Source organism: Caenorhabditis elegans, chromosome III, assembly GCF_000002985.6.
Source record: "Caenorhabditis elegans chromosome III".
NCBI lineage: Eukaryota > Metazoa > Nematoda > Chromadorea > Rhabditida > Rhabditidae > Caenorhabditis > Caenorhabditis elegans.
In genome coordinates, this window is record NC_003281.10 from 2,946,994 (window position 1) to 2,962,133 (window position 15,140).

The 15,140-nt window shown below is 33.6% G+C and overlaps 1 protein-coding gene across 2 annotated transcripts; it reads left to right on the forward strand.

Annotated features, from left to right (window-relative positions):
* Nucleotides 1-124: 124 nt before the first annotated feature.
* On the forward strand, nt 125-14,692 carry H05C05.1 (RRM domain-containing protein; the record flags this gene model as incomplete). Of its 2 annotated transcripts, NM_001381794.3 has the most annotated exons (11): nt 125-182; nt 2,628-2,830; nt 3,740-3,799; nt 4,686-5,194; nt 6,670-6,731; nt 6,784-6,845; nt 8,068-8,606; nt 10,020-10,178; nt 10,356-10,461; nt 11,240-11,869; nt 13,258-13,581. In NM_001381794.3, 11 exons carry the CDS (start codon nt 125-127, stop codon nt 13,579-13,581), a joined length of 2,712 nt encoding a protein of 903 aa, NP_001367918.1. The 2 variants fall into 2 exon arrangements, with proteins under 2 accessions (NP_001367918.1, NP_001370768.1); NM_001384046.1 differs by lacking the exon at nt 125-182 and having other exon boundaries at nt 2,777-2,830; nt 13,258-14,692.
* Between the last annotated feature and the right edge of the window lie 448 nt (nt 14,693-15,140).

Below are 15,140 nucleotides of genomic sequence, written 5' to 3' on the forward strand. Positions count from 1 at the left end.
TTCGCGTTTTTTCGCGTTTTTTCACACATTTTTCACACATTTTTCATGAAAAATTCAATTTTCTCCATTATTTTTCTAATTTCAGACATTTTTACAGCGAAAAGTGGACGGAAAAAGCGAAGCGATGGAAGCCCCGCCGATTCCATCACTGATCGCAATGCAACTCGATCGGCCAGCAATCAGTAGGTTTTTAAGAAGCTGAAATTAGAAAAAACGCGAAAAAAACTGGAAAAATCTGCTGAAAACACAAAAATTAGGTGAAAAAATATGTAATTTCCGCATTTTAATTCAAATTTTTTTTAAATTTTCACATTTCTTCTCAGATTTTTCGGCGGAATTTATAACTTGGCCAGTTGCCAACACATTCTGTTCCTCCAAATGACCTCACCCTCTTCGGACCGTCTGATTCTCTGCTCTCTCCGATTATTCCAACGCATTTTCGAAGATCTCTCGTCGGTGTGCTCTCGTCGTCTGATTCTCTGCATTTCCCAGTGTATTTCACGTGTGTCCAACTCGACCCTACCGACCGCGGCAGCCCGTTCGCTTTTTTCTCCTCGAAGTCTTCCCATCGGCAGACCCACATGGTTTTTTTCGACACGTTTTGCGTGGTTTTCAGCGCCAAAAACTGTAATTTGGCGGGGGAAGCTGCTAAAAACTCACAAAAACGTTTTTTTTAGACCTAAAATAGGCTAAAATCCATGCTTTTAGTGATTTTTTGCCCTAGAAAAAGCCAATTTTTCAGTTTTTTCTCGAAATATACGAGAAAACGCTGAAAATTTTATAGAATTTTCGAATTTTGCTGTAATTTACGCGGAATTTTTACATTTTTCTACCGGAAATTGAAGTTTTCCAGCAAAATTCAACGCTTTACTGACTTTTCACAGAAAAATCCCATAAATTCCCAAAATCAACGAAACTTTTCCATTTTTTCGTAAAAAATGCCAAATTTACTCGAAATTTTCTGCAAAAAAGTGATTTTTCTTGTGGAAATCAAGCTTTTCAGCGAGAAATTCAGATTTTCACTGTTCTCGGACTGAAAAATCGTAAATATTTAATTTTTTAAAACAAAAAATGCCAATTTTCACACAGGAAGTGATTTTTCTAGCAAAAATTCAAGTTTTTCACATAAAAATATCGTAAAATTCCGATTTTCTGTGATTTTTCACAAAAAAAAGAGATTTTTCTAGCGGAAATTGCAGTTTTCATCCAAAATTCTGAGCTTTACCAATTTTTCACGAAAAAAATCTCAAAAACTCCCAAAATTTGCGGATTTTGCCGACTTTTTCAGTAAAAATTCCGATTTTTTGAGATTTTACGCGAAATTTTCACGAAAAAGGGGCTCTTTTCAGCTAAAAGCCCAAGTTTTACTTGTTTATCATAGAAAAATCTTTTTAAAAAACTCCCAATTTCGTTGAAAAATTCCGATTTTCCATGATTTTTCCATAAAATTTCAAGTCTAAAGAGTCAGATTGCCTAATATTTCGCAAGAATCCCTCCCCATTCATTCAAAAAATCGATATTTCCACGTGCACTTTTTTTTGCAAATTAAAATGTTTTTTTTTGCAGTTTTTTACACACTTTTGCATCTCTTTCATCTCTATCTCTCAAGGATGAAAAGAAGAGAAAACTTTCGATTTCTTTCATTATGATCAAGTTTTCTACTTTTTCCGAATAGATTTTCTTGGCGTGAAGCCAGTCGTCAGTCAGCTGACCGAATGTGTTCTGATTCTGCGGCTTTTTCCGATTTTTCCCGACTTGGCACTGTGCCAAGATCCGTTGTTTTCCCTCTGAAAGTCACTTTGAAGTTCTCCGTTTTCCTCACTCTCTGTGCTCGAAAAAGAGCACAGAAATGGCTCTGCCGATGACGTCATAGCCACGTTTCCTGTCCATTTTGATAAGGTTGATGATAAGAGGAGGAAATTATCTCGGAAATTTGGAAAAAGTGGTCACCTGACACGATTTTCACTTGTAGTTTGCATTTTTTTTTTAAGTTTTGGAGAAAAAATCGGAAATTTTCAGTGTAAAGTTGGTTAAATTTAGCTGAAATCCCCACATCTGAATTGAATTTTCGCGGTTTTTCCGGCAATTTTTCAATTCCGTCAATTTGCCAGAAATTCCCAATCCGGCAATCTGCCGATTTGCCGGAAATGTTCATCCCGGCAAGTTACCGGTTTGCCAGAAACTTTCAGTTCCGGCAGTTTGCCGATTTGCCGGAAATTTTCATTTTTGGCAAAATTTCCGGTTTGCCGAAAATTTTCATTTTTGGCAAAATTGCCGATTTGCCAGAAACTTTCAATCCCGGAAATTTGTCGGTTTGCCGTATATTTTCATTACGGCAAAATTTCCGGTTTGCCTGAATTTCTAAATTTCGACAATTTGCCAAAAATGTTCAATTTCAGCGATTTGCCGATTTGCCGGAAACATTCATTTTTTGGCAAAATTGCCGATTTGCCAGAAACTTTCAATCCCGGAAATTTGTCGGTTTGCCGTATATTTTCATTCCGGCAAAATTGCCGATTTGCCGGTTTGCCGCCTACCCCTGCTCCAAACTTTGAACCGCCATAAAAATTGTTTTTCTGAGAAATTTCAAGTCAAATTTCCCAAATTTTTAAATATTTTTTTTGCAGGAAATCGATTGATTTCCGATCAAAACCAATCACCATCGCCACGTAAATTGTGCAATCTCACTTCAACTTCATCACCATCAAAACGTCGTCATCTCACACGTGAACAATTTCTGAGGCTATCACCGAAAAAGCAGCTCACCACATTCAAAATGTCTGTGCAAGAACCTGCAGAATCTTCCGCAAATGGCTCAAAGAATCTGCAGGTAGGAGAGAGAGAGGCAAAATTGCACTTTTTGCCGGAAATTCGGTTTTTTAATCATAAAAATTGAAAAAAAGAATCTAAAAATCCGAAAAAAAAAAAATTTTTTCCACAAAACTCCTTCTAAAAAATCGAATTTTTTTCTAAAAACCCAAAAATTATCGATTTTACTCAAAAATCCGAATAAAGAGCAATTATTTATCTAAAAATCCGAAAATTATCGATTTTTGTTCTAAAAAAAAACGATTTTTTTTAATTTTTAGTTGTTAAAAAAACGAATTATTTATCTGAAAATTTGAAAATTATCGATTTTTTCCTTAACAAAAAAAATCAAAAAGAAACCTATTTTCTGTCTAAAAAAACCTATTTTCTGTCTTCAAGAAAAAAGGTTTTTCTTGAAAAAAATCCAAAAAATATATTTTTATTTTTAAAAATTCTTTTTTTGTCTACAAATTCCATAAAAAATCGATTTTCTGACTAAATGTTTTTTCTAAATATCCAAAAAAGCGATTTTTGTCAAAAAATAACGAAAAAAAAAACAAATTTTTTCATTTAAAATCAATTTTTCCCTTCAAATCTGAAAATAAAAGTTTTTTTTCTTGAAAAATCCCAAAAAAAAATCGATTTTTTTCCTAAAAATCCCAAAAAAAAGTAGCTAAAATTAGTCCAATTCTCAGAATTTTAGCCGAAAAAAAAAACTGTAAACTTCTTCTTCTCCTCGGGGAGTACCTGAGAAATATGTGCTGAAAGAAGTAAAAATTCGCAATTTTAAAACAAAATTTTCACGTTTTTATCCAACTTTTTTTCACAGAAAAAAAAACCTCTAAAATTTAAAATTTCAATCATTTCTCGGAAAAATTTCGAAAAATTTGCGAATTTTCAAAATTCAAAAATGTCAATGATATCATTGAAGGTGTGTGACGAACCATTTGGAGGAGCTGTTTCATGGGCACAATTGATGGAAGAGGATGAGGTAATTTTTACGCGAAATTGGTGGCCTAAGAATTAAAAATCAAGGCCATCAGCAGCGAGAAAAGCTCAATTTTCAGAAATTTCCATTAATATTTGTTCAAAACATCGATCGATGGCCTAGGAATTACGAGTTAGGCCACGAGCTGTTGCACAATGTTGTGAAAATCGGTGGTGGCCTAGAAATTGAAAAACTAGGCCATAAGTGTTGAATGTCCAAATTTCCTGCGTTTTTCACCAAAATCTGTACATCACATATTGGTGGCCTAGAAAACCTTGGAAAAACCTATAACCTGGTACCCTAGAAATTAAAAAATAGGCCACAAACCGAGTGGCCTAGTTTTCCAATTCCATGCCACCAATTTTTATAACATTGTGTGCAAAAAAAAAGCCTGAAAACTCCCTAAAAATTGCAGCAATTCAATAAAATCACCGATGGCCTAGAAATTAAAAACCTAGGCCACCACGTTCAAATTTCGGGTTTTTGAGTATATTTCGGTGCAAAAAACCCGAAATTTGATTATTTTCACCCACGGTGGCCTAGTTTTCCAATTCTAGGCCACCGATTTTCTTCGAGCAGTTTTCTATGGAAAATCGCTCATGGCCTAGTTTTTCTGTCCTAGGCCACTGATTTTGATAGAAAAACCTGGGAATTCGAATATTTTTTTCGCTACTGGCCTAGTTTTCCAATTTCTAGGCCACCAATTTTCGAGCACTTTTCTATGGAAAATCGCTCATGGCCTAGTTTTTCTGTCCCCTAGGCCACTGATTTTGATAGAAAAACCTGGGAATTCGAATATTTTCCGCTACTGGCCTAGTTTTCCAATTTCTAGGCCACCAATTTTTTCGTCGCCATTTTTTGCCCAAACAACAACCCTTCAAAATTGCAGCAATTCAATAAAATCACTGATGACGACGACGGAGAAACTGAAGAAGCAGACGGTGGTGAAACAACAGAAAATTCATCACCCGAACGTCGTGGTCGTCGTAATATTCCAACAGAACCACCATTCCGTGTTCAAATCACAAATATCTCATCACAACACGTCGAAGAGGAGTTGATCTACTATTTTGGCGGTGAATCACACATTAAACGTGTCGATATTCGAAAAGAAGACGGAAATGCTGAATTTGAATATTTCACCCGCGATGGGCTCCTTCTTGCACTCAAAAAACAGGATGTGGAGTTTAAAGGACGCGTTTTGAAGGTTTTTGTTCGTCAAAATCGTGAAAGTGTGGCTCGTGTGACGTCACGGCACTCTCAACAGGAATACGGGCGGCCGTATGAATCGAATGATAGTCATTTTAGTGGAAAATCATCATCGCAGAATTATAGAAGAAGTCATTATAATAGTCAAAACAGTTTGAATAGTGACAAACATGGACGTTATGATAAGGGGTACGGAGAAGAAGAGGGAAATGTTCAAAATTTGGGAGAGAAACGATAATTTTGTAGAAAAAGGCTCAAAATTTGACTGAAAACTGTTGCATTTGTCAAAAAACTGGCCAAATTTTGGAGAAATACTCAAAATTTAAGATAAAAGCCTTAAATTTGTGGAAAAATGCTCAAAATTTGAGTGAAAATGGACAAATTTGTCAAAAAGCCCGTCAAAAATTTTGGAACAATACTCAAAAATTAGGATAAAAGCCTTAAATTTGTAGAAAATCGTTACGAATTCAGAAAAATGCGGTCGAACTTGTCAAAAATCGCGCCAAAGTTTGCGAAAAGTGCTCAAAATTTGACTGAAAACCGTCGAATTTGTCAAAAAAAAACTCGCCAAATTTTGGAAAAATACTCGAAAATTAGTATAAAAACCTTAAATTTGTAGAAAAATGCTCAAAATTTGAGTGAAAATGGTCAAATTTCAACAATCGTCAAATTTTGAGAAAATGATCGAAATTTTTGCAAAAACTCACTACAAATTGAGAAAATTTAAAGAAAATGCTCAAAATTTGAGTGAAAATGGACAAATTTGTCAAAAAACTCGCCAAATGGTGGAAAAATACTCAAAAATTAGTATAAAAGCCTTAAATTTGAAGAAAATTGCTAGGAATTCAGAAAAATGCCCGAAATTTGTCAAAAACTCGCCAAATTCAGGGGGTAAAAGCCTTTTGTTTCTTGTAGAAAATCGCACGAAATTTAAGAAAAAAATCTAGAAATTTGAGAAAATACTCAAAAATTAGGATAAAAGCCTCAAATTTGTAGAAAAATGCCCAAAATTTGATTAAAAACGGCCAAATTTCAACAAAAATCTTTAAATTTAGAAAAAATGCGCAATATTTTTTGAAAAAAAAAACACTAAAAATTGAGAAAATGCTCAAAATTTAACACAAATCGCGCCAAATTTACGAGAAATGGTCAAATGTGCCAAAATCGCGCCAAATTTTGCGAAAAATGCTCAAATTTAGGGTAAAAGCCTTATATTTGTAGAAAATTGCTCGGAATTTGAAAAAAAAAATGCTCAAAATTTGACTGAAAACGGTCAGATTTGTCAAAATACTCAAAAATTGAGATAAAACCCTTATATCGTACGAATTTTTTGTAGAAAACGCATGAAATTTGCGCTTTTTTCAAAATTATGGGTCCCACCACGAAAGTTTTTTTTTTGAAAAAAATGGAAAAAATCAAATTTCTCGCTGAGAAAAATAATCGAAAATTGTGCAAAATTTGTTGAAAAATTTTAAAATTTGATGTAAAAGGCTGAAATTTTAGAATTTTTTTTCGGTCGAAATTTGGTAAAATATCTCAAAATTTAAGAAAAATTCTTGAAATTTTTGAAATTTACCTACAAAAAATTTTAATTTACAAAAAATTGAATAAATCAAGTTATTTTTCAAATTTCCCGCCAAAATTATCGATTTTTTTTGTTGCAGAAATCGCTCGAATCATTATGGAACAATGCCGGCCGGCGGATTTCATGATCGTCGTGGAGGAGGTTTGCTTAAAATTTTGGAAAAAAATTACAAAAAAAACTCTAAAATTTGCAGGAAGCTACCGTGGCAGTAACGATTGTCGCTTCAACAATAATGGAAGTTTCAGAGCTCCAAGGGTACGGATGAGAGAGATTTTGAACATCGAAAATTGGGAAAAATTGGAGTTTTTCACACGTTTTCTCTGGAAAAATTTGAAGATTTCTCGAAAATTTGCTCAAATTTTGCTTAAAATCCACTAGAAAAAGCTCTAATTTTGCTCAAATTTATTTGAAAATTGAGAAAAAAATCTAAATTTCTGAGAGAAAAATTGTCTAAAAGTGTCAAAATTTGCACAAAAACTATGAAAATAGTGCAGAAATTCGAAAAATTGCTTTAAAAAATCTAAATTTAGACGCAAAATTTCCGGAAAATCGGCAAAATTCACCAAAATACGAAAATGTTGAATTTTTTTTTTCCGGAAAAGTGGTCAAAAATGATCTCTTTATACGAAAATGTTGAATTTTTCATAGAAAAAAAAATCAAAAAATGGTTAATTTTGCCAATTTACAATAAAAATAGAGAAAAATCTAAAACAAAAAACCTAAAAGTGACCAAAAATTGCCAAAAACATCGAAAATTGGCCCAAAATGCTGAAAACTGTTTGAAAATTGAAAAAAAAAAATCAAAACACGGCCCGGCAAAGGGTACATCAGTGTAAACGCGCTCTACTGATAATTTGAGTGTAGAACAGGTTTGGGCGCGTGATAACGAAAAAAGCTTTGGTCCAAAAAATTTAGAATTTAATTTCGAACATTTTTTATATGCATCACAAAAAAACTGGACCAACCGTTTTTGAGAAAAACGCGCCCAAACGTCCAGGTGTACGGTAGACAAATTGCGTACAGGTACCACTTCTCGGGCCGTGCAAAAATTGAACGAAAAATTTGAAAAATTGCCAAAAATAGCGAAATTTGTGAAAAAATTGTGCCAGAATTTAAAATTAAAAAAAAAATCTAAAATTGTCCGAAAATCGCCAAAAGGTGACAAAAAGTGACCAAAATAGATCAAAACTTTCAAAAATCGATTGAAAATTGTTTAAACAATTCCAAAATTGGCAAAAAGTGAGCAAAAATGACCAAAAATTGACCAAAAAATGGCTAAAATCGTTTAAAAATTGTTTTAAAAAATTAAAAAAAATTATCAAAAAGTGACCTAAAATTGGCCAAAAATTAAAAAAATTGACAAGAAAAAATTGTCCAGAAATTTCCAGAAGTGCCCAGAAATTATGAATAATTGACCAAAAGCTCGAATTTTTAAAAATTGTATATTTTTCCTTTAAAAAATCGATTTTTCTTCCAGAATCCGAATTATGATCGTCAGAACAGCAGTGGCCGTGACGATTATCATCACGGAAATGGTGGTCCATTGCAAAGAAGTGGAAGTTATCAACATAATCATAATCACAGTAACACAAAGGATTACGGTAGACAATACAGTAATCACAACCACTACAGTAACTACCACGGAGGTGGTGGTCCTGGATCAATATCCGCTCGTTCCCGCACCGAATCACACTCTACAACCAACAATTATGACGCATTTTCACGTACAAGTTCACGAATGTCGTTGGCTGCCACTGGAACAGTTGAGGAGACTCCACAACGGAAATCTACAGGCGGTGGAGCAAATCCATTTGGAGACGCAAAACCCGTGGATACAGAAACACGACTTTTGGAGCTTGAAAAACGACGTCAGGAGAAGGAAAAAGAGCAAAAAGCGGCTGCTGCTGCTGCGGCGGCCGCTGCAGCAGCAGCCGCAGATCCAGTGGCTGGAGATCATGAGAATATCGTGTCAGACTCGACACAAGCTTCCAGAAGTTCGACGTCAAGCCATCGGGGGTAAATGATTGGAGAGGGGGTGAAAAATTGGCGAAATTTGACTGGAAAAACGTGAAAATTGAAGAATTTTGACCTGAAAAACTTGGAAATTCAAAACATTTAAGAATTTTGACTGGAAAAACGTGAAAATTTGAAAACATTTGAGTGAAAATTGTGAAAATTGAAGAATTTTGACCTGAAAAACTTGGAATTTCAAAAAATTTAAGAATTTTGGCCTAAAAATCAAGAAAATTGGAGACTTTTGGCCTACTTTGAAATTTAAATATTTTGACTCTAAAACCGTCGAATTTGAAGGATTTTGATCTAAAAACCACGGAAATTGGAGAAATTTGATGATAAAATCTCGATAAAATTCTTGAAAAATCGATAAAATTTGCCAAAAAAAATCAATAAATTTATTTTTGAACAATTTAAGAATTTTGGCCTCTAAAAACTTTGAAATTGAGGAATTTTGACCTGAAAAATTACGGAAATTCGAGAAATTTGAAGAAATTTTAGTGGAAAAACGTGAAAATTGACGATTTTTGACCTAAATGCTACGAAAATTTGAGAAATTAATGAATTTTGGCTTGAAAATAACGAAGATTTGAAGATTTTGACCTGAAAACTTGGAATTTCAAGAAATTGGCAAATTTTGACTTAAAAATATGGAAATTTAAAGATTTTGACCTCTAAAAACGTGAAAACGCATGGATTTCAACCTAAAAACTACGGAATTTCAAAAAAATTAAAAATTTTGGCTTCTAAAAACTTGGAAATTGAGGAATTTTGACCAAAAACGTGAAAACTCGAGTGTTTCAACCTAAAAACTTCATTTTTTGAAGAATTTTCACTCGAAATCTCCCGAATCGCGAAAATTTAGGACATTTGACCCAAAACCTTGGAAATTCGTGAATTTTGAACTAAAAATCAAGAAAATTGAGGAATTTTGACACTGAAAACCGTCAAAATTCCAAAAATTTTGGCCTGAAAACTCTCATTAAACTTTGAAAATCTGAAATTTTTGACCTCAAAATATCGAAAATTTATAAGATTTTGACCCGAAAACTTGAAAATTAAATAATTTTGACCCTGAAAAAGTTTAAAATTCTAAAAATTTGACCTAAAAATCATGAACAATTTAAGAATTTTGACTTTTAAACTTTTGAAAACTTATGAATTTTGACCTAACAACTTGGCCCAAAAACTTGAAAATTCCAGAATTTTGACTCGAAAATTCAAAAAATTTAGGAATTTTGATCTGCAAAATCATGCAAAATTGCAAATTTCGAAACTGAAAACCTTCAAAATTCAAAAATGTTGGCCTTGAAACTCACTTTCTATGTAATGCAAAATTTAATCAATTTTCGTTGAATTTTATCGATTTTTCGGTAAATTTATCAATTTTTTGCAAATTTTTATCAAATTTTGCAGATTCCATGGTCCTCCATCACATCGTGGATCATATCAAGGATCATCAGGACGTGGTGGTGGTGGATACCATCAGCAGCAGCATCATCAGTACAATCATCATGGCGCATCATCCACCGACCAGCAGACTTTTGAGCAAGGAGCACCGCCGGGCTCGGTTAGGTAAATTATTTGATTTTTCCTCTTTTCCTCTTTTTTGCCCCAAAAATTTGAATTCTCACGCTTCAAATTGGGTCCCACCACGAAAATATTGTAAGAATTTAGAATTACTGTAGTTTTCGTGGTGGGACCCAATTTGGTGGCCCTGAAAAATTTCCAAAATTTCCAAAATTTTTGCAGAATTAAGAAGCGCGAATCTGTGGAACTTGAAAGGCAAGCACCACAGCAACAACACGACGAAATTCCGCCAGTCGACCCGATACAGTACCCCAAAGATGATGTTAAGGTATGCAAATGCGCTCCATTGAGAAACGCCGAAGAAATTTATAAAATTTTGGAAACGTTCTAAAAATCGAGAAATCTATAGTAAAATTCATAATTTTTAGTGTGAAAAATCTATGAAATTCGTGAAAATTGATAAAAATTTGTGAAAAATCGATAAAATTGAGCGAAAAATTCGTAAAAAATCGATGAAATTAGCAAAAATTCTATAAAATTCCTGAAAAGCGATAAAATATGTAAAAAGTAGATAAATTTAGTTTAAAATCGATAAATTGAACAAAAATCGATAAAATTCGCGAAAAATCGATAAAATTAAAGGAAATTGATAAATTTTTAAAAAATTGATAAAATTCTTGAAAAATCGACAAAATTAGTTAAAAATCGATAAAATTAACAAAAAGTCGATAAATTTAGCAGAAAATCAATAAAATCTGTGAAAAACTCGATAAATTTAGCCAAAAAGTAGATTTTCGTGAAAAAAAAATTGTGAAAAATCGATAAAATGCGTCAAAAAATCGAATAGTTTAGCGAAAAGTCGATAAACACATCCCGAAAGTTCAAAATCTACGAATTTTCCAAAAATGTAGTGATTTTTCACGAATTCTATCGATTTTTCGCGCAAATTTATCACTATTTTTCACGAAGTTTACCTTTGTTTCACAAATGCTAAATTTCTCTCGAGATTTTTGGAATTTTTTCGTACTTTTTTTTTTGGCAAAATCGAAATTTTGTCAAGAAAAAAAAATTAATTTTATGCCATTAAATTTGTTGCCTAGTTCCAGAAAATGTCGACAGCATCGGATTCAGCAGAGACAACGACGACGACGTCATCAATCGATCATTTGCCACCTCATCCACCTCATCCAACATCTCATCATAATTCACGTGGAGGACGTGGTGGCCGTCCATCAATGAAACCATATACATCTGGAGGTGGTCGTGGTGGAGGTCATCATCATTCCCAACATCATCATCATAATCATAATCAACTCCAAAAATCGGCCACAATCGGACATATTGATAAAGTTCCACGTGGAGATCATGGAGATCATCAGGAAATGGATACATCGACGACTTCATCGAAATCTGGAGGTGGTGGAGGTGGTGGACATCAGAAGAATCATCGGAAATATGATCAGTCATCATCCCAGAGATATCAGCAGCAACGACGTTCAAGTATGTCGGCTGGATCAGAATCTGGTGGACGAGGTGGTGGTGGTGGAGGTCAGAAGCCATCATCATCACGTGGAAGTGCACGTGGAATGCGTGGTGGTGGAGGACACCGAAAGAGTGGAGGAGATGATGATCGGCAGCAGCAGCAGCACCAGAATAGTATTGCTGAGAAGCCGGAAGGATCCTCCTCTGGATCTGCTACTGAGAAGAGCAAAGAGATTGAGGCGAAGAGCAAAAAGGTGCTTAAGCTAACAAAAATTTCGAGTTTTTGACGAAATTTGGCTTGAACAGCTGAATTTTGTGGCTATTTCGGGTTAATGTAGCTCCGAGAAAAGTGAAAAAATGAAGAAAAAAAAACGCTGATTTTTTTATGGAAATTTCGAGTTTTGACCTGAAAAGCGGGATCTTTGCAATTTTTCTCCCACTGGACAGCTTTCTCGAGCTCTCAGCTGGTTTTTTTGCAAAATGTCCGGTTACTGTAGCCCCGAAAATACGCAAACACCGAATTTTACGCAAAATTTCATATTTTTGAGATGAAAATCTAATTTGTCAAGCTCCTAACTTTTTTTGAGCTGAAAAATTCGTATTTTTCACAAAATTTGCAAATTTCGGGTTACTGTAGCCCCCGAAAATTCGCAAACACCGAATTTCCCTATTTTTTAAACATAAAATTAAAATTTAGTTTTTGGCTCGACATTTTTCGGTTTTTGTGAAATTTTTCTCCAACTGGGCAGCTCTCTCGAGCTCCCAGGTTACTGTAGCTCCGAAAATACGCAAACACCGATTCTGACGCGAAATTTCATATTTTTGAGATAAAAATCAATTTTGTCGCGCTTCTAACTCTTTTTTAGCTGAAAAATTCGATTTTCTCACAAAATTCTGGTTAATTTAACTTTTGAGAGACGCAAACGCTGAACTTTACGGGAAATTTCTTTTTTTTTTTTTTTTAAAGCTAAAAATCAGTTTTGGCTCAAAATTATGCGGTTTCTGTGCAATTTACAGCTTTTCCGAGCTTCTGAGTACGTTTTTCAGAAATTTCGGGTTACTGTAGCCTCAAAAATACGCAAACACCGCATACAGTAACCCGGTGCATCAAATTTCACGGAATAATATAGAAAACACCATTATACTTGAAAATTCGAATTTCCCGAATTTTTTTCCTTAATTTTCGGTTACTGTAGCCTCAAAAATAAGTAGCCACTTTTTTTTTGAAAAATTTTTTGAAAAAAAAAGAAAAATTGACGAAAAATCAGTGGCTGCGTACTTTCAAAGGTACAGTAACCCGAAAACAGGAATTTTTCAAAAAAATTCCGATTACTATAGCCTCAGAATTACGCAAACACCTGATACAGTAACCCGGAGCACCAAAATCTTACGGAAAATTGCACAGAATTCAGTGATTGCGTAATTTTGAGCCTACCGTAGCCCGTAAACCGGAATTTTGCAAAATTCCGGTTACTGTAGCCTCAGAAGTACGCAAACACCAGAGTACGCACCAAATTTTACGAAAAAATGCACAGAAAACTTTTTTTGAGTTTAAAAATAGGATTTTCTCTGGAATTTGCTTAAAAAATCCCGGAAATTTACAGAAAAAAAATAATTTTTTGTTCAAAAATCAATTTTTCAGGATGACACAAAAAAGCCGCTGGAGCCATCAGCTGCTTCATCTGATCCTTCATCCTCATCCACCACAACCACCACTATCACAAAAGAGCCACCAACTCAATCGGCTTCTGCTTCTGGTGCTGCTGCTGCTGCTGCTGCTTCTGCTCAACCATCAGAATCATCATCTGCTACTGCAGCTTCTGGCGACAACGGGGATTCGGCACAAAATTCGTCGTCAACACCGAAAAAGAATGCGAAAAAGGAGAAGAAGAAGCAGAAGCGTGAAGCACGGCAGACACCGTTGGGAAATAACAAGTTCTCCGCGTTGGCGATGTGTGATAATTAATTTTTCCCCGTTTTTTTTTGAATTTTTTTCCCATTTTTCCCGTCGAAAATTGAGAAAAATTGAGTTTTTTAGGTGAAAAATCGATTGTTTCGAAATTTATCCATTTTTCTTGTAAATTATCGATTTTCCTGGTGAGTTATCGATTTTTCAGAAAATTCATCAATTTTTCAGAAATTTATCGATTTTTCGAAATTTATCGATTTTTCGAAATTTATCGATTTTTCAGAAAATTTATTGATTTTTCAGAAAATTTATCGATTTTTCAGAAAATTTATCGATTTTTCTGGTGAATTATCGATTTTTCGGAAAATTTATCGATTTTTCGGAAAATTTATCGATTTTCTGAAATGTATCGATTTTTCGGAAAATTTATCGATTTTTCTGGTGAATTATCGATTTTTTTCGATTTTTCGGAACATTTATCGATTTTTCAGAAATTTATCGATTTTTCGAAATTTATCGATTTTTCGAAATTTATCGATTTTTCAGAAAATTTATTGATTTTTCAGAAAATTTATCGATTTTTCGGAAAATTTATCGATTTTCTGAAATGTATCGATTTTTCGGAAAATTTATCGATTTTTCTGGTGAATTATCGATTTTTTTCGATTTTTCTGACAATTTATCGATTTTTTCGGAAAATTTATCGATTTTTCTGATAATCTGCAAAAACTCGAAAAATTCTGATTTTTTTCAATTTTCGCCCCCCACCGCCCGCCCTTTATGAACCGATAATTCCAAGTGCAATTTTGTCTTTTCCCCAGATTTTTTTCTTCCAAAATTTCTCCCTCTAGCCCCGCCCACAAATTGGCTGTTTTTTTGGCCAAAAATTATTCCACATATTCTCAGGTTTTCCCCTATTTTTTTTTTTTGGAAATTATCGATTTTCCCCCCTATTTTTCAGATTTTTTTTGTGTCTGGTCGATTTTTGAGACCCCCAATATTTTTAATGGTTATGCGAGTATTCATTATTATACCCCCCTCCTACGTCACGAATCTCTTTCCCCCGATTTTTTTATTGTGTAAAAATTTCCCGCACAATTTATGCAATTATCGATTTTTTAATTATTTGATAGGGATTTGGTAAAGATAAATGTGACACGATTTGAATTTTTTTTTTCGAATTTTTGAAATAATTGAACTGGAACTGGAACTGGAAGGAAAGTTTTATTAGGCGAAAAAATATGGAATCGGCGGGGTTAGAGGAATTTCAAAATGATTAATTTTTTTGAAAAAATCAATAAAATTTAAGAAAAATCGATATATTTTAGGAAAATCAATACATTTTAGCAAATTCGGTTTTTTTTTGGAAATTCGCTATAACATTTTCGGAAAATCTATAAAATTTTAAGGAAATCAATAATTTTGCGAAAAAAATAAATAAAATTTCAGAAAAATCGATAATTTTTCGGGAAAATCGATAAAAATTTGTCGGGAAAACGATGTGTTTTTGAAATCAATAAAATCTTTCGAAAAAAATCGATAATTTCTCGAAAAATCAATACAATTTTTCTGTAAAGACGATAATTTTTCGGAAATTCGCTATAACATTTTCGAAA